At 47.9% G+C, this 18,657-nt stretch overlaps 1 protein-coding gene across 2 annotated transcripts in view; it reads left to right on the top strand.

The window, feature by feature from the left end:
- Rnf216 (ring finger protein 216) overlaps positions 1-12,661 on the top strand; it is a 118,195-nt gene extending 105,534 nt beyond the window's left edge. For both annotated transcript variants that reach the window (XM_038345971.1, XM_038345970.1), the window contains exons 16-17: positions 9,977-10,046; positions 10,609-12,661. In XM_038345971.1, the coding sequence (XP_038201899.1) occupies positions 9,977-10,046; positions 10,609-10,925 (387 nt within the window). In that variant the 3' untranslated portion in view covers positions 10,926-12,661. The remainder of the gene's footprint in view (positions 1-9,976; positions 10,047-10,608) is intronic.
- The last annotated feature ends 5,996 nt before the right edge of the window (positions 12,662-18,657 follow it).

Below are 18,657 nucleotides of genomic sequence, written 5' to 3'. Positions count from 1 at the left end.
GGAGGGGGGCGAGAAAAGTGAGTGTCATCGTTTGCAGTGTCTGTGAAACTTCCTCACAGTACACAGCACTCTTCTTTGCAAGTGTTAGGTGGGATTTTGACAGCGGGGGGGGGGGGGGGGCACTGGTTTCTGTCCAGCATCCTGGACTTGGTAAAAACAGAGTGAAAGCCCAGGTCTTCTGCCCATCAGTGCACAGAAACAGGAGATGGCCTAGAGGTGCCCACAGGGTCTCAGTCCTGCAAACCAGGCAGGCCTTGTAGAGACTGGGGACTCAGTGACCTACTTCCCAGCTGAACAAGCTGCAGGTGGCAGGAGAAGCCCTACCTCAGCACCTTGGTGGGGTACTAGGCAGCAGTCCAGTGAGTGCCCATGCACGTCATCTTCAGCAAAGCCTGAACACTTGACCCTGCCTGGAGTCAGAACTTGACACATTCCACCTCTTCAGGACCTGTGGAGAAGGTGCCCGCCCCCCTCCCCCCCCCCACACACACACACAGGCATACACACCCACACCCACCTCCTGTCAGAGGCATTTGAATGTCTGGCTTCTGTGACTAAGAAGATGGCTGCTGGAGCTAGAGCCTGTGTAATCTTTGCTCCTCCCCAGCACATTGTCCATTTCCTTCTGCACAGCATGTGTCTCCCTGAGCTGGGTTTTCCCCTCCACCACCACCATTCCACTTTCCTGTTGTAGGAAGACAGCTGGGGGTGGGGGCTAGGGGCTGCTGTTGTTTAGCCCGTCCCACAACTGAGCTGGGAATAATTTGAAACTAAATCTCTAGCCCTTTAGAAGCCTTTGCAAAATCCTTGGAAGTTTATTAACAACAGCTGTGACCACACATGACCAGAATCATGGAGTGAAGGGGCTCGGGTCGGGCAGCAGCAGGCTTGCCTGTCACTTTTCTAGGAGGAGAGAAAACTAAATCAAGTCTCCCATGGTCATATGATCCTAGCCAGCAGACAAGCCAGTAATGAAAAATAAGATTGGGGTTTGGGTTCATCAAGTCTTGGAAGGTCTTAGCAGGAACAGCTCTCTGCCAAGAACTCGGGCATCCATCTTGGGCCCCACAAGCTGTGGCTGGTGGCAGCTGTGACCTGCAAAGACAACCTCTGTCTCCGCTCCATTACTTGTAGTTTCTCTTCTGCAGTTTCTTTGTCCAAACCCCACTTTGTGAACAGCTGTGGCACTTGTGCTTGAGGGACAAGCAGAGGTCTTTGCATTTCTCCTCTCAGTGAAAATTTCTCTGGTGATTTTTACCTCACTTCCTGTGAGTGTCTAGAACAGCTGCTTTTTCCCTCAAACTCTGTGCCCAGCTCCCCTCCCCACCCACCCACCTTGTAACCTTGAATGAGAAACAAGTTTTGCCAGGGCCTTCTGAGTCCTGCTGAGCTCAAAAATTTCAAGGATGGAAAATAAAACCTCTCCCACCCTCCTTGTCCTTATTGAAAGCACTCTTCAGGGATCTGCCGGGTGTGAGGCTCCACATTACACCTTCATCTTTTGTCCTGACCCTGCAGCTGGATGCGCTGTCCCGCTGTGGGGTGCGTGAAGTACTCATTCTCACCTAGTTCTGGTGACCGTAGGGCTTGCTTCTGAAGTTAGCTGTAGTGTCACAGGGGCACTTCATGACTCACTTCCATGTCAGCCTGCTATGGCCTCACCCCCTTTCCTCTGAGACCCTGTTTGTCTTGGGACAGTGTCATCACTGACCAGTGTCCACCCACTTCCTAACAGCTGGCCCTGCTCTTCAGAAAGGAACTGTGTAGATGTGCTTAAAGTAAATACCTGCCCCACCCCCAAGGACGGATGAGTCAACAAAGGATACAAAGAGAAACTCATTCAGGCCTGTAGCATCCTTTTACACAGCCAGGGCCCAGGGAAGGCCAGGAGAGAACACTGCAGGATTCTACCCACAGTTTCCCCTGGCCAAGACAGGTAGAGCTCTGGGGGGTAGAGCTCAAGATAGCCTGAGGTCCTATAGAGCACTGCCTCTGGAGTCTGTAAGTCTAGACCTGCCCTATCCCCACTGCACTCTCACTTGGACTGACTTTCGGGATGTCTCTGGATCTCCAGCTTCAGTGCCCTCTTTTTGTACCCTGCCAGTCACTATGTGAACATAAGCCATGGATGATAGGTGCGGGCCAGCCTTCTAGTGTGAAATCTCAAGAATTAAAGTGGAATCAGAAAAAAAATCATTAAAAATATACCAAAATGACTAGGTGGTGGTGGCGCACACCTTTAATCCCATCCCTGAGGAGGCAGAGGCAGGCGGATCTCTATGAGTTTGAGGCCAACCTGGTCTACAAGAGCTAGTTCCAGGACAGACTCCAAAGCTACAGAGAAACCCTGTCTTGAAAAACCTTAAAAAAGAAAAAGAGAAGAAAAGAAAATATACCAAAGTATTCCTAGGAGTTGATTCTGGTAAGAAATTACCAGTAGGTGGCTGATTGGTTGGTTTTGCTAGTTTGCTGGGGGTGTTTGTTTGCTTGCTGATTTTGGGGGCTCTTATTTGCATGTTCAGATCTGGAGATTAAACCCAGGGCCCTGCTCACGCCATGGAACATTTTGCTATTGAGCTACACCATCCACCGTCAATAGTTATTGCATTACTTTAAACAAGACCTACTAGAAGACCTAAATTTAGGGCTCTAGACCCAGGCTTGGAGTCTAGCTCTGACCCTGCTCCCCAACCTGTTCTTTGAGAAACTGTTGTGCGAAGGAAATGGAAGGGACTTGGTGACGACTGATCTTGGTTGGCAATCTAACACTCCTGGGAAGAAAGGAACCTCATTTGAGGAATTCCTTCCATCAGATTGACGTGTGGGTATGCCTGCTTTATACTTTTTTTAAGAATAGACTCATTGTGTGATATTGGCCAGCCTGGAACTCAACTATGTAGACCAGACTAGCATTTAAAATCATAGAGATCCAGCTGCCTCTGCTTCCCAAGTACTGGGATTAAAACATGTACCACTATACCCAGCAAATAATATATGATACTATTTTAAAGATTTCTTATGGTAGGGTTTTATTGTATAGCCCCCCTGGCTGACCTGAAACTTGCTATATATATAGCAGGCTGGCTTGGAACTCACAGAGATCCAACTGCCTCTGCCTTCAATTTAAGGTGTACACCACCTTGTCCTGATTTTTTTTTAGCTTTATGTGTATTACTGTTTTAACTGCTTGTATGTGTTTGTAACACATGTGTGCTTGCTGTCCACTGAGATCAGAGCATTGGATCATCTAGAACCAGAGTTACAGATGTGTAAGCAACCATGTCGATACTAGGAATAGGTTCTCTATAAAAGCAGCTAGTGCTTTTAAGTCACTGAGCCATCTCTCCAGCCCTCTTTTATTATTTTTCAGTGTGTGTGTGTGTGCGCGCGTGCGTGTACATGTGGGTGCATGTGTGCACATGCCCACAGTACAGAGATGGATCTGAAGTTAGAGGTGGTTGTGAGCCTCTACTTCCAGTGTGGGTACTGCGAACCAGTCTTAGCTCCTCTATAAAAGTAGTTTGTGCAATTAACCACTGAACTACCATCTCTAACCCATGTATACTAATATGAATACCTTGACCCCCTAGAGTCAATAACTCAGCCAACCATAAAGTGAAAGTATTTGGGAGCAGGGGAAATAGCATCTGTTCAGAGCAAGACAGAGCTTGCATGAAGTAGACCTCTAACTTGCCTTACTTTTCTCTGGAGTAATTAGGAATTCTTTTGTTTGTTTGTTTTCTGGTTTGGTTTGGTTTGGTTTTTTTTGTTTTTTAAGACAGGGTTTCTCTGTGAAACAGTTCTGGCTGTCCTGCAACTCGCTCTGTAGACCACGTTGGCCTCTCCCTCCCAAGTGCTTGGATTAAAGGTGTGCGCCAACACTGCCCAGCGTAATTAGGAGTTCTTAAATTTCCCACAGAGTTGCCTTTGATGGGTCTGGTGGATATAATTTCTCAGTTGAAGAAATTGAGAAATTTCTACCTGGATGGGGAGTGGTGTTAGGGCTAGGTCCCAAACCTGGGTGTGGAGGCCCTAAAGTTGTAGGTGTTCTGATCACATCCATTACTTACCCTGTGGCTGTGTCAGGCAGGCTCCAGCTTCCTGTAGGTGACTCAGCCAAAAGAGCTGGAGGACTAGCCTGTCATCCTCTTTCCTCCTATTGTTCCCATTTTCATAAGCCCCACAGCAAACCCTTCCTCAGTGTCCCTCACTCAGGTGGCCTGGAATGTCTACATAGAGCCTCTATTGCCCCATCTATCTTCAGACCAAAGGATCAGAATCAGCCCTAAACCCCAGCCTTCCCTCACTCTTTTTAACATTACTGGTTTTTCTTCAATTGTGATAAAGTATATGTTAGAAAAAAATTTTATGTCTGTTCAGCCTGCATCAGCTTGAGGAGATGTAAGCTGAACGGGAACTGCTGGGTAAGGACCGCCACACGGTGCAGTACAAAGTGACCAAAGTACCCATGCTGACTGCGTGTGGCCTTTAAAGTTGCTAAACACAACAAAAGCCCACTGGTGCAATATTTGCTCAGAGTTGTTTGTTTTTGTTTTTTCTCATAGTTTTGTTTTGTTTTGAAATGGGATCCTAGCTAAATCACCCAGGCTGTCCTGGAAGTCACAGACCCTTCTCCATCTAAGGGTAGAGACCACAGGTCTATGCCCCATGCCCAGCTCATAGTTAAGGTACGAACTGTCTGACCAGCAGTTTATTCATGATTCATCATAGATCAGAGCTGAGCCCCATCATTTCAGTGACATAGGCACCAAGGGCATCTCCAGACTTACAAACTGGCAAACAGTCTTGGGGGTACTTAGGCACATCAGGGAATGATCAAAACAAAGGGAGGAGTGGAAGGAAAGGCTGTGGAATGGCTGCTTCCTGGCTCAGTAAGGCCTCTTGAGTGACAAGCTGGGGTTTTGTCAAGAAAGCTTAGCACAGGCTGGAGAGATGGCTCAGTGCTTAAGAGCACTGCCTCCTCCTTCGGAGGTCCTGAGTTCAATTCCCAGCAACCACATGATGGATCACAACCATCTATAATGAGATCTGGTGCTCTCTTCTATCATGCTGGCATACATGTAGATAGAGCACTCATATGTATAAATATTTTTTTAAAAAATAAAAGAAAGCTTGGCTCACCCCACTTGCCACTGCTGTGTAGATGGAGGGGGAAGGCACTCAGACTGGATTAGTCTGGATTGCCACAGGAAGCTGGAGGTGATGAAGCAGGAATCAACATGCAGGTATGCTCATAATGTTAGAAGCAGCCTAGAATCTTTTATCTAAAAAGAAAAGTTCTTGTGTCTCCTGTTTTCCAGCCATCCTCTGTGACATAAAATTGTGTGTAGACCTCAGACCATAAGCCATTGACCAGAAGAACCATGACTTCCAAAACAGAGGTGCTAATGTTCTGGCTCTGCCTTATTCTCAACAGATGCTATTTTTTCTCCCAAATATTTTCCACCCATAATTGGTTAAATTAATGAATCTGGAAGACCAGCTATATTATTCTTGCTAGTTAAAACTGAGACAGAGGCATATCTAATTTTCACTGTTCTAAAATTTTGTAGCAGAAAGCACATGGTGAAGAGCTAGCTCCAAACTGTGCTCAGGACTGAGGTGGGGTTATCCTGTAGGAGCACACTGCTTCTGTCCTCGCCTTTCATGGCAGTACACAGTGTGTAGGTACTGGGTCACAACTAAAGGAAGGACAAAGGGACTTTCAGCATTCTTTAACTGTATTTTCTTCAGGAACACTCTTTGAGTGACACTGGGGGGGGGGGGGCATTCTTGCCAGACTATGGTGGCGTACACCTTTAATCCTCGGAAGACAAAAGCAGGCGGATCTCTAGGTTCAAGTCCAGCCTGGTCTACAGAGCAAGTTCCAGGACAGCCAAGGCTACACAGAGAAACCTTGTATTGACAAACAAAACAAATTAGGAAATTTTCCCTAATCCACTTCCACCCAGCCAAATATGAACAAGTCACTTTCTCTGGACCTCAGTTTTGTACTCTAAGAGAGTTAGAATGAATGAGGGTTCTTGGACTTTTTTTTTAAGCAGGTGTCATGTGGCCAAGGCTGGTCTCAGATTTGTTATATATCTGAGATGACTCTGAACTCTGATCATACTGCCTCTTCTTCAGTGTTGGGTTTATAGGCATGTACCGTCATACCAGACTTGGGATGTGTGATTTCCTGGTCTTTGGTTTTTGTTGTTTTTCAAGGGTTTCTCTATATAGTTCTGGTTGTCTGGAACTCACTCTGTAGACCAGTTTGACCGGGGAGATTCTGCCTCCCCAGTGCTAGTATTAAAGGCGTGCTCCACTGGCATCCAGCTTGGAATGTGTGATTTCTTTCTTTTTTCTTTTCTTTTTTTTCTTTAGTTAACTTTATTTTATGTGCACCTGTGTAAAGGTATCAAGTACCCTAGGACTGGAATTATAGGCAGTTGTGAGCTGCCATGTAGGTGCTGGGAACTAAATCCAGGTCCTCTCAACTGGTTGTTCTTAACTGCTCAGCCATCTCTTTAGCCCAGAATGTGTGATTTCTAAGTTCCTTCTAAGGCCCTACGAAGTACAGGCAGCATCACATTTAGGTGTTCAGGAATGAGATGTGGTGACACAGTACTGACATTTATGGTAATGTCAGTCAGGAAACCTTGTACAGCTATACAGAGCTGTGTGTGATAGCTCATGCTTGCACTATCCCAACACTCAGGTTGAGGTGGGTGAATTGCCATGCATGTAAGACCAGTCAGGGCTTACAAAGTGAGACCTTGTCTCAATAAAAATAAAATAAAATAAAGCCACTGAGAGCTAGAGATGACTTAGTGTTAAGAGTCCTGGCTGATCTTCCAGAGGACCTGGATTCAATTCCCAACACCCACATGGCAGCTCATAATCAACTGTAACTCCAGATCCAGAGGAGCTAACACTCTCACAGAGATATATGTGCATGCAGAACACCAATGCACATGAAATAAAAATAAATTTAAAAAATAATAATAAAATTAAAACAGTTCTTAAAAACCCACTGAAACATATAATGAAGATGTTATTTTATGTTTCTAAAGTCTGTGTACCATCATTTCCCAAAATATTCTCCTACCTTCTGAATAAGCTCTTGGCTTTGTACTGAGTCCTTTACATGTATCATCCTATTTGATCCCTGCACCAGCCTCTTTTACAGAGCAATGCCTGAGACTCAACTGGTAGGAACTTGACTGGGTCACTTAGCCCATGGCAGAGAACCCTGTTCAGCCTCCCGGTTGTTTCTGTCACCTTGGTTTGTTAATCTTCCTTCAGAGGCCTGCCACTGACTCCAGAGTAAAAAAAGAGCACCTCTTCTAGCCAGCAGATAATGGATTTTTTTTTTCAAGACAGGGTTTGTCTGTGTAGCCCTGGCTGTCCTGGAACACTCTGTAGGTCAGGCTAGCCTCAAACTCAGAGATCTGCCTTCTTAGTACTGGGATTAAAAGCGTTCACCACCACCACCCAGCAACCTTGGGTTTTCATACAGAAAATTTTATGTGTCGCCAGGGAGATGTGTATGGGCCTACAGTTCTCCTCCGAGACAGTGGACATGGGCATTATTTTACAGTTTCTGAAGTGCTTGGTGGAAACTGAACTTTTGTCCCTTTTCCTCCCAGGATCAGAAATCCTGGCCAGATGTGCCTACATCTGTTGGCTCACTGGGCTATTAATTAAAATTCATGGCAGCTGGGCAGTGGTCGCAACAGCTTTAATCCTAGCATGTGGGGGGCAGATGCAGGTGAATCTCGGTGAGTTCAAGGCCAACCTGGTCTACAGAGCTGGCTTTAGGACAGCCAGGGATAGGGATACACAGAGAAGCCTTGTCTCGAAAAGCTATATATAATATATATATTTGTCTTGTCGTTAGGCAGTGGTGGAGAAATCTTTTATTTGTTTTTGTTTTGTTTTTAATCCCAATACTTGGAAGGCAGGGGCAGGTGGATCTCTGAGTTCAAGGCCATCTTGGTCTACACAGAGTAAGTACCAGGATAGCCAGAGGTGTTACACAGAAGAAACCTGACTTGGAACTCCCTCCCGCCCTCCCCTCCCCCAAAAAATATTTCCCATGTGATGGAAAACTTAATTTGGATCATTTCAGTAAAGTCTGTTACTTGGCAGTGGCAACTGAGACCTGGAGAATGTGAGCGTTCACTGGTGTTACCCAGCTTGCCACACATCCTGCTCCAGCAGCTCACTGAAGTCTTTTGTCTAGGCAAGGGAATATGCTGCGTAGTGACACATGCCATCTGGATGGCTCTGTATTCTAGGTCTGAAGTTCAGCTTAATAGTAGTGTATCAACAGAGCAGCGTGTGGTACACATCTGTCTGATGGAATTCCTGACTTGAGGGACATGATAGCCATGTGATGAGATCACTGATTACTGCTTGGCTGTGACCTAAGTCACCTGCAGAGTAGGTGGCACACACAGACTTCTCCAGCAAGAGGTCCGGGACTGTGATCTTCGTCACTTTCAGGCTCTACTGTAGCCTTTTTCATCTCAGAACACTTCTTGGATATCATCAGATCATCCTGAGGACCCTAATGGCACAGCACTCAGGTGGCTGAGGCAATAGGATCACAAGTACCAGGCCTTGTCTGGAAAAGAGCCAGCAAGATCATGCAGGTGGTAAAGGAGCCAGAGCCAACTTCTGCCAACTGTCCTCTGACCTCCACACAGGTGTCATAGCAGGCACACACCACATACACAAAAGAAAGAAAACCAACATTGTCAAAGACAGGCTGGTGACCTGGTCCTGCAGAAACTTGCCTCATTCCCTCTCTCCTCCCCCCCCCCCCCCGGCCCATGTTAGTTTTTTGAGACAAGCCCAAGATGGCCTTGAACTCATTATGTAACCAAGGGTGACCTTAAACTCCTGACCTTGCTTCCACCATCCAAGTGCTGGAATTACAGGCATGCAGCACACACTCAGTTTTGGTTAGTATCTCACTGGGTAACCCAGACCAGCCTAGAACTCAACACATTCTGCTTTCCAAGTGCTAGGATCACAGGCATGCGCTGAATTTGGCTACTTATAACTCTTAGCAAGCTCTTTCACTTGTTCCCAATCAGTTCTGTTGATTTGTCAAAGTCTGCTGTAGTGCTGTGCCCTACTTCTGATGGGCCACTACCCCTTGAGATCTCCAGCTGGCCAGAAAAGATGTTCACCATCTTGGTGGATTTTGTTTTGGTTTCTTTAGAGAGCGTCTCCCTATGCAGCTTTCTCTAGAACTCTCTAGAGATCAGGCAGGCCTCAAACTCAGAGATCTTCCTGCCTCTGCCTTCCAAGGGCAGAGATTAAAAGCGTGCACCACCACACCCAGCCCTTGGTAAGAGTTTTCAAAACAGTGAAGTCTTTTGGTCCCACTGTAAACTAGAGAGACACTTTGCAGGCTGCTCAGGAATGGAATGACCCTAGCCCCTGGCATGAAGCAAGCATGGGCATTGGTTCTGACAAAAGTCCAGGTCTCCTTCTGAGCACATGGCACGAACCTAGCCACTCACAGTTGCAGGGTGCCTCTAGTTCCTTTCCCAACAAGGGACAACTTGCTTTCTTACTGCTTTCTTCTCTCCTCTCTGTCCCTCTGAGGCCAACCTCTGCTGCAGGGGCACCACCAGGCACCACAGGCAGCGTACCTTAACAGGCTGCCTGTGTTCAGAGAGGTGGGTCCAAAGACCTGCTGTCCCGAGATGCACCGTGGAGATCAGAAATGTTTCAAATCATCTGCCCTTGCCTTCATGTAGTTCACTGGGAGCCCAAGCAATCACCTTTCTGGCATGGACCCCACTCAACAGCCCCCAGCCTCCTTATTAGAAGGCTAACCAGTGGTGACGGAAGAAGATATGGGAGGTGGAAAAGTGCTATAAGGAGCAGCACCCTTTGCCCCACCATGGCCTTATGCAGTGCTGCAGGCTCACCCTTTATGTTGATTTTATTCTAGGAAGATGACGAAAAGCTGATTGAAGAAATCCAAAAGGAGGCTGAAGAAGAACAGAAAAGGAAGAATGGAGGCAAGTGTTCTTCTCGGGCACAGATGGGGCTGGGTAGGGCAGGGGGGTGAAGACTGTCCCTCGGGGGTTACTGCTCAAACCATGGGTTCCTCATGATGGGACACTCCCAAGAATGAGTTTGAGCTCTGGAGGCAAATAGAAGCCTAAGAAGACTGCCTCACCACAGTGGAGGTTTACTGAGATGACAGCAAGTTCCTGAGGATGTGAAGGAACATCTCACAATGGCTGTTCCAAGCTAGATAAACAACATACCACCCTCTGTGAGGTATAGGAGTGACCACTGGGAAAGTGTAGATTTGCCTGCCTTTGGCATATTGCTCTGACAGGCAGTGGGTGTCTTTTGTCTTGAATTTGACGTCAGCCTACTCTTGAGAGCCAATATTTCTGTGCCCAGAGGAAAGTATACTGAGGGTCAGGAGTAGCCCTCCTCTGTTGGGCTTTCCCTCTAGGCTTCCAAACCCTGGGTCATAAGTGGCATGCGTTGCTCTAGTCACAAGCAGAAGTGTATTGGATCTGGTTTTGTCTGTGTGTTTACTTCCTCTGAACCCCACTTTTCTTTCAGAGAACACCTTCAAACGCATTGGACCCCCACTGGAGAAGCCAGCTGAGAAAGTACAGCGTGTGGAAGCCCTGCCACGGCCTGTTCCACAGAACCTGCACCCACAGATGCCGCCCTACGCTTTTGTGCACCCACCTTTCCCTCTGCCACCTGTGCGTCCTGTGTTCAACAACTTCCCCATTAACATGGGTCCTGTGCCCGCACCCTATGTTCCCCCTCTGCCCAACGTGCGTGTCAACTATGAGTTTGGCCACATTCATGTGCCCCTGGAGCATAATCTGCCCATGCACTTTGGTCCCCAGCCACGGCATCGCTTCTGACACTTAAAGCCCTGTCCAGCCACATTGAGTCTGCAGGAAGACCCAGTCTCACCTTCTTAATAGGCGCAGAGTCTTTGCTTCCCTCCCTCTTGAGGGTGGGCTCGTATCCTCTTGCTCTTTTCTTTGCAAGGTTCACTGACCCTTCAGGTCCGATACCCTTTGGGTGCTGACTGTCACTGGGGCAGTGTTACGGCAGCTCCCTGGTTGTGCCATCTTAGCAGCCAGTACAGTGGCTCTGACCATGAAGAGGGCCCCTTAGTCATTTGCCACACTCCCTCCCCAGCAGGCAACTGAAAGCCTAAGGGAGGTGGCCTACATCCCCAGGCCGGGGCTCTCATTCCTTGTTGCTCAAGGAGCCTCCAAGACACGTCTATGGCGCAAGTTTTGTTCTGTTATCAAAGCAGTTGCTCCTGTTCACGTAGTTTGAGCTGAAGTTGTTCGTGGGCTACTCAAGTTTGTCCCCACTCTTGAAAAGTCAAGTTGAAACTTGACTAGGGCTAGCAACTGCTGAGAGCCTCGTCCTAACACTTGACATCAGACAAAAAGGCTATTTTTCAAAACTGTCACTTATTCCTGGGCTACCCCTTTTCTGGGAGAGATGTCACTTGTCACCAACAATGAGCAGCATCTCCTCTAAGGTGTTCTGGGTTTTCCTGGGGCAGAACCCCTCCACTCCGCTCCAGGATGAGAGTGACTGCTTTCCCTGAAGTCAGAGGAGAATGTTCCCGCTGCCTGTGTCCCCTCCTGTCCAGACTGTTTGCCGAGCAGGACTGGCAGCAGATATTTTCTCCATTGTATTGACTACCCTTGTCCTCCCATTGCTGTGGGGGGCTCCACGTTCAAAGTGTACTGACTTGGAAGTGGGAAGATGTCCATAGGAAGGGGGAAAGACTCCTTGAGGTACCCATGGTCACCTGTGTGTGGGTGGGGCACACACAGAGGTGACTCAGGAGCCCTGCTGTGGGTCACCTGAACAGTGCTACTAGTCTGAATGACAGTGCCTTGGAAAGATGGGCCACGTGCTGCATGACAGGATCCTCCAAGTACCTTAACTATTAGTGTGTTTGTGTTCTCTGTACTTCTCCAGGGGCCCCACATGTGGGTGGTTACTTCAAGCACTGCCCTCCAAGGCCTCATGAGGCACTGGACTGGGCACCCAGTTCTGGTTCTACCCAGTACTCCTATCACATTATCCACTAAGAGGCCAGATGAGGAGCCTGGCAGTTTCTGGGGTTGCTGGAAAAACAGGTGCCCCCCAAACCTTGGCCCTCGGAGAGGTGAAGCCAGGTTCATGTCCTTTGAAATGCAGTCTGTCTGTGGCCACACATGGCTGCAGAGAAGGCTGCTATTGCCTATCTCCACCAAGGTATCTCGTCCTTAGTGGTCCTTCCAGAACCTTTGTGCTAGCAGGGATCGCCAAGGCAGCTGGCACCTTAACCTCTGGGACTGAGGCTGCTTCCTGGTCTGAGAAACTGCCTAGCCACTCCCAGTGTATTTGCCTTAAAACTGGAGAGAATCTAGTATTTGCACTTAGCAAAATATTTCAGAAGAGAAAAGTGCATGATCTCGCTTTATATGTAAAAAAAAATTTAAAAAAAATGAAGTAGATGGCTAAATGTTTTTCTTTACCTTTTTGGTAGTAAAAATAGAGAAACTATGTCTGTTTAAACTACTGTGTAAAAAGACTGTATCATATGTAACTTGAATTTCGTGTAAATAAATGTTTGTGAGTTCTACTCTTGGCTGTTTGTCCCACCCCAATCACAGATTCCAAGCAGCCCTCAGGTGCAGACAAGCACCAAGTGCCGCTGGCTTCCCCATTGAAGGGTGTGGAACTCATGATGCAGCAGCGTGGGGGAAGAGCAGTGCTCCTTTCACCTGCCAGGAAGAAACCCAGTCCCAACCACGCATGGCACAGAATGTTAAAAGTTGTTTTAGCAGAGAACCCCCTTGAAAGCACAGGAAGTGCTTATAGGATACTTCTCCAGATGCTCCCAGTGTGTCATTAGAGGGAGGGTAGCCCTCAAATGTGTGACGTTTTACTCTTGGTTTTTATGGCTCTTTGGGGTGCCCACCCACCCAGCTCCCAGATCACACACGGATTTGTATTTTTTCTTATAATTGCCTAGCCTTAGCTTGGCTTGTTTCTTGCCAGCTTTTTTTTTTTTTTTAACCCATCTACCTTTTGTCTCTGGGCTTTTAACTTTCTTCCTTACTACATATGCTTTCCTGGATACCATGCGTGCTGGCGTTTAAAGACGGGGTCTCTCCATGTAGACCAGGTTGGTCTCGAACAGATCTGCCTGCCTCTGCCTCTCCTGTGCTGGAATTAAAGACGTGCCACCCAGACCTACAGGGTTTTTTCTCTGATACTTCACCTGGATTTGCTAGGTCTCTCAAACGTTGCCCTAGCTAAAATAGAAGTCAGAGGCCTCCAGTGTTGTCATTATACCTAGACCTTCAGTAAACACATGCTAGACAAGAAGGACCACCCTTCCAGGACTTGGGAGGCAGAGACAGGCAGATCTCTGTGAGTTTGAGGCCAGCCTGGTCCACAAAGCAAGTTCCAGGACAGCCAGGACTGTTGCACAAAGAAACCCTGTCTCAAAAAAACAAAGGGGGGCAGGGAACAACCTCAAACATGGAGAGGGAGCTTTGTAGCCCAGGCTAGCCTTGCACTCTACAAAGCCCAGTCTGGCCTCAAATTTAGAATGCCCTTTTTTCATTGCTCCACATGCTGGGATTACACCTTGCCTATGTAGCATCTGTGGGGGTGCAGGGTATAGGTGGCATACAGAGTGTGCCTATGGAGGGTCTCCATCTTTTATTGTGTTCTGTGAAGCATAACAGGGTTTCACTACGTTGTGCTGACTGGCTTGGAACTCACTATGTAGACTGCCTCTGCTGGGATCAAAGGTTTATACTACCAGGTAAATATGTCTTTTAGACCTCACTGAACCTAGAATTCACCAACTTAGCTATGCTGGCTAACCAGGAATCCTGTTTCCAGTCAGCTACTGCTCGATTACACTTGCCTGCCACCTGGTCTGGGGTTTGGTTTAGTTTTTATACGGATTTTATCCTCATGCTACTGTGGCAAGCCCTTTGCTGACTGAGCCATCTCTCCAGCCCCTTCTGAAGAACATCTTTCGTTAGGGGTATTGATGTGGTTCTTTGCTGTGATACATGCTTCCGTTTTCTTCTTCCCTGTCATTTGATGGGTGGTAATCAAAATAGTCTCCCTATGCATCTTGAACTTGGACTCCTCCTACCTTGGCCATGTGCCAGTGTGCTCTGCCGTCTTCCCCTTGGCCCGGCAAGGTTTCCCTCCCAGAGTGGCAGCCGAGCTCCACACCCTCTTGCCACAGGCTCCACTCGCCTCCTTGAACTTGGTGCCCTTGGTGCTGTGACAGGTGCTGTGCCAGCACTCTGGTCTCATGACCCCTGGGGAGACAGTCGCTGCCACAGTCCTGAGGGCTCAGTCTTCATCAGGCAGGATTTAATCAGCATCAGTTCCTCCCATCGCTTCCTCTGCCGGGGGCTGTTTTGCTTGACTGAAGGAGACTTCAGGGTGAAGGCACTCTCTCCCGTCATTCTCAACCCATGCCTAGCTGTCAGAGGTAATAGACAGCTCAACCGTGGTGGGCCCAGGAAGTCTGTCACATTTGTTCAGTGAGTACTCCAGACGATCTGAGCCCAAGCTCTGGAACCTGTCATTTGTCAGTAAAGTAGGAATCAAGATGCAGTCTAGCTAGGCATGGTGGGCCAAGCCTTTGATCCCAGCACTTGGGAGGTAGAGATTATAGATGTCTGTGAGTTCCAGACCAGCCTGGTCTATATAGTGAGATTTCCTGTCTGAGAAGCAAAGACTGCATTCTACGGTGAGCAGCCCCTGCCACCCAAACATGAGGATGTAAATGTGGAAGGAGACAGTTATCTCTGACCTTCACTACACATACTTAAAGCACACACTTAGTAGTAATAAAAAGAAATTAAGACTATCCTAGATGGGCTTGGTGGTGCAGGCCTGTAATCCCTGCACAGAAAGACCTTTGCAGTCAAGCCCAGCTTGGCCTACTTAGCAAATTCTAGGGCCGTTGTAGGATATTTTACTCTCTTGACTTTTTGAGGGGGGCCCACCACTCAGTTCCCAAATAAATCACACAAAGGCGTATTATTACTTATGAACGTCCGGCCTTAGTGTGGCTTGTTTCTTGCCAGCTTTTCATATCTTAAATTACCCTGACTACCTTTGGCTTCTGGGCTTTTATCTTTCTCTATTTCCGTATACCTTTCTTTCCTTCTTTCTCCATGACTTGCTGTTTAGCTGGGTGGCTGGCCCCTGGTGTCCTCCTCTCCTTGTTCTCTTGCTCCACTTTCTGCCACCATCCAGAGTTCTCCTTCATTTCTACCCTCTGCCTGCAGCCCCGCCTGTCCTTGCTCCTGTCTCGCTATTGTCCATTCAGCTCTTTATTAGGACCATCGGGTGTGTAGGCAGGCAAAGAATCACAGCTTCACAGAGTTAAATGAGTGCAATATAAACAAAAGTCACACACCCTAAAATAATATTCCCCAACATAGGGCTACATAATGAGACTTTGTTTGTGGGAGAGGGGAGCCCAATGACTTGAGCTCAGTCTCCAGATCCCACGGTGGGAGGTGAGAACCAACTCCTGAAATCAACTCCTCTGATCGCCACACTTGCTGCATGACACGAACATAAACTCACGTACACAGACTATATATACACACAACACAATAAATACAAAATCGCACTCTCGCTGGGAATAGTGGCACACGCCTTTAATCCCAACACTTGGGAGACAGAGACTGGCAGATATCTGAGTTTGAAGCCAGCCAAGGCTACATAGTGACTTTATGCCAAATAAATCAATAAATAAAATCTTTTTTTAAAAAATCCTCATTTTAATTGTTTAGATAGGGATTGCTATACATTTTCCCCCATTTCCCTTCTCCCCTCTCCCCTTCCACCACTCCTCCCTCCCCCCACACTCTCAATTTACTCAGGAGATCTTGTCTTTTTTCCCCTTCCTAGGCAGATCCATGTGTGTCTCTCTTAGAGTCCTCTTTGTTACCTAGGTTCTCTGGAGTTGTGGCCTGTAGGCTGGCTGTCCTTTGCTTTATGTCTAATATCCACTTATGAGTGAATACATATTATATTTATCTTTCTGGGTCTGGGTTACCTCACTCAGGTAGTTCACAAGTTCAATCCCCTGCACATCAAAGTCGTTCTCTGTTCAGCTTTTAATTTGCACTCATAAGTCTGCACTTGCCAAACTCAAGGAGAACACTGTTCCCTAACTTTCTCTGTAGAGATCTCTTCCCCTGGTATTGCCCTGGCCCAGGCACTGTGCTGAAGTTAGGTTCTGGCCAGCAGCTCTGAAGAGAGGGGTATTGTGGTTCTCCAGCACCAAGATCTGAGGTGAGGGTATCAAGGGTCCAAACCCAGTCTGGGCTGCATAGTAAGATCCTGTATCACCATATGCCAAGTGGTGACGGCACACGCCTTTAATCCCAGCACTCAGGAGGCAGAGGCAGGTGAATCTCTGTGAGTTCGAGGCCAACCTGGTCTACAAGAACCAGTTCCAGGACTGTTACACAGAGAAACCCTGTCTTGAAAAACAAACAGACAACAACGACAACAAAGGATCCTATATCAGAAAACCAAAAACTAGCTGGGCGTGCATGATGGCACATGCTTTAATCCCAGCACTCAGGAGGCAGAGGCAGGTGAATCTCTGTGAGTTCAAGATCAGCCTGGTCTACAGAGAGACCGTCAGGCTGCCAAGGCTGCATGCTCACTAGGCAAGCACTCTACAAACTGAACCACATCTCATCTCTGTTTGAAACAGAGTCTTACCCATAGCCCAGGCTAGCCTCAAACTCCAGAGCCTCCTGCTCAGTTTCCCCAGTGCTGGGATTACAGACAGGCAAGCACCACCAAAATTTTTATTGTTGTTGTTGTTTTATCTCTTAATCTGACCACATCTATTAAAATGTCAAATGAGCCAGGAATTGCCCTCCAGGGAATTTTCTCCGGCGTTTGCACAAAGGGTTGTGGACACAGTGGCTCACACAGTGTACTTCTGTTCATGATGAATGAGGAGCGATGTCTGTAACGGTGAGTGGGAGGGATGTAGATAAGACACAACATTCATCCCTCCCAGAGCTCAGGGTGGGGACACAGCCAGGCCTGTGTGCAGATAAGGACGATCCACATTCGTTAGGTGACAGCTCCAGAGCCCGGCTGTGGGGCGACTGCTATTTCAGGTGTAAAAACAAATAAAATCAGACCTGTCAGCCACAGAGGCCTGGAAGACATCCGGTCATTGTGGCAGACGCTGTGACGGTTCCCTAAAAATTAGCCAGGTGTGAGGGCATGCGTCTCTAATCCCAGCCCTTCCAGGCAGAGGCAGGCAAGTCCCTGAGTTCGAGGCCAGCCCAGACTACAGAGTGAGTTCCAGGACAACCAAGGCAACAACAACTCTGCCTTGAAAAAAAAAATTAAGCTGGGCACGGTGGCCACATGCCTGTAATACAGCACTCTAGAGGCAGGAGGATTACCAAAAGTTCGAGGCCAGCCTGGAATACAGAGTAAGTGACAGATCAGCCAACACTACATAGTGAGACCCTGTCTCAGAAGGGTTAGGGAGATGCCTCTGCAGGTGAAGTCGCTAGCCGTGCAAACCTGACAACCTGAGTTCAACCCCCAAAGCCATGCAGAGAGCTGGGTGCTGCGGCATGCATCTGGAGCCTCTTCAGTGGAGACTGGAAGCAAGAGAACCACCCAGGTCACAGGCCAGCTAACGTGGAAAACACTCCAGCTGAAACGGAAGAGCCGTCCTCAACAAGGTGAAAGGTAAGCCGAGGTCACCAAAGGTTGTTCTCTGACCTCCACATGGGTACAGTGACACATTTACCCCCTTGCCAGCATATGCGCACACACACACACACACACACACACACACAATTAAAAATGTGTACCATCCTGTGCATTTAAATGCATATTTAAAAAACAGTAGGGACTGGAGAGGTTAAGAGCATTTGCTACTCTTTCAGAGGACCTGAGTTCAATCCCAACACTCAGGTCAGATAGCTCACAAACAGATCTATAAGCCTGGGACATTCTCTTGGGGCCTCCTTAGGCCCCTGAACACACATGGATGGCACACATTCATACAGACACAGGCACACACGCACACAAAAATTTTTTTAAAGTTTTTGGTTGGTTGGTTTTGGTTTTTTTGAGACAGGGTTTCTCTGTGTAGCTCTGGCTGTCCTGGAACTCAGTCTGTAGACCAGGCTGGCCTTTATTTATAGTAATAGAATCTGTATGCTAGGGTCCTGAGACCAGCAGGCATAGAAATACCTGACGCAGATACCATGATGCCCCCTCCTTTCGTGGGGCTCACACCTTCAAGTGCAGTGAGCCGGCCCCCTGCACCAGCTCTACCCTGTGTCTTCCTTCTGCTCACAGGCGAGTACTTGCCATGCCTGGGTGTAGCTGGGTCCACGCGGCAGGAAGCTCGGGCCAGCTCCTAGGCGGATGACTCTGGGGTGTGCTGCTTCCTCTGACTGCCCAGCTCTCCTGTCCACGTGGTGACTCTGCTGGTCCCTTCCTCTCTGCGTCTGAGTCCTCCTCTACAGCGCTTCCTGTCGGCTGGTCCCAAATAAACCATGTGGCCTCGAAGACCCGTGTTTTCCCAGGGAA

Source organism: Arvicola amphibius, chromosome 10 (assembly GCF_903992535.2).
Source record: "Arvicola amphibius chromosome 10, mArvAmp1.2, whole genome shotgun sequence".
NCBI lineage: Eukaryota > Metazoa > Chordata > Mammalia > Rodentia > Cricetidae > Arvicola > Arvicola amphibius.
Note: the sequence above shows the minus strand (reverse complement) of the source record. Positions and strands in the feature narration are given on the sequence as shown.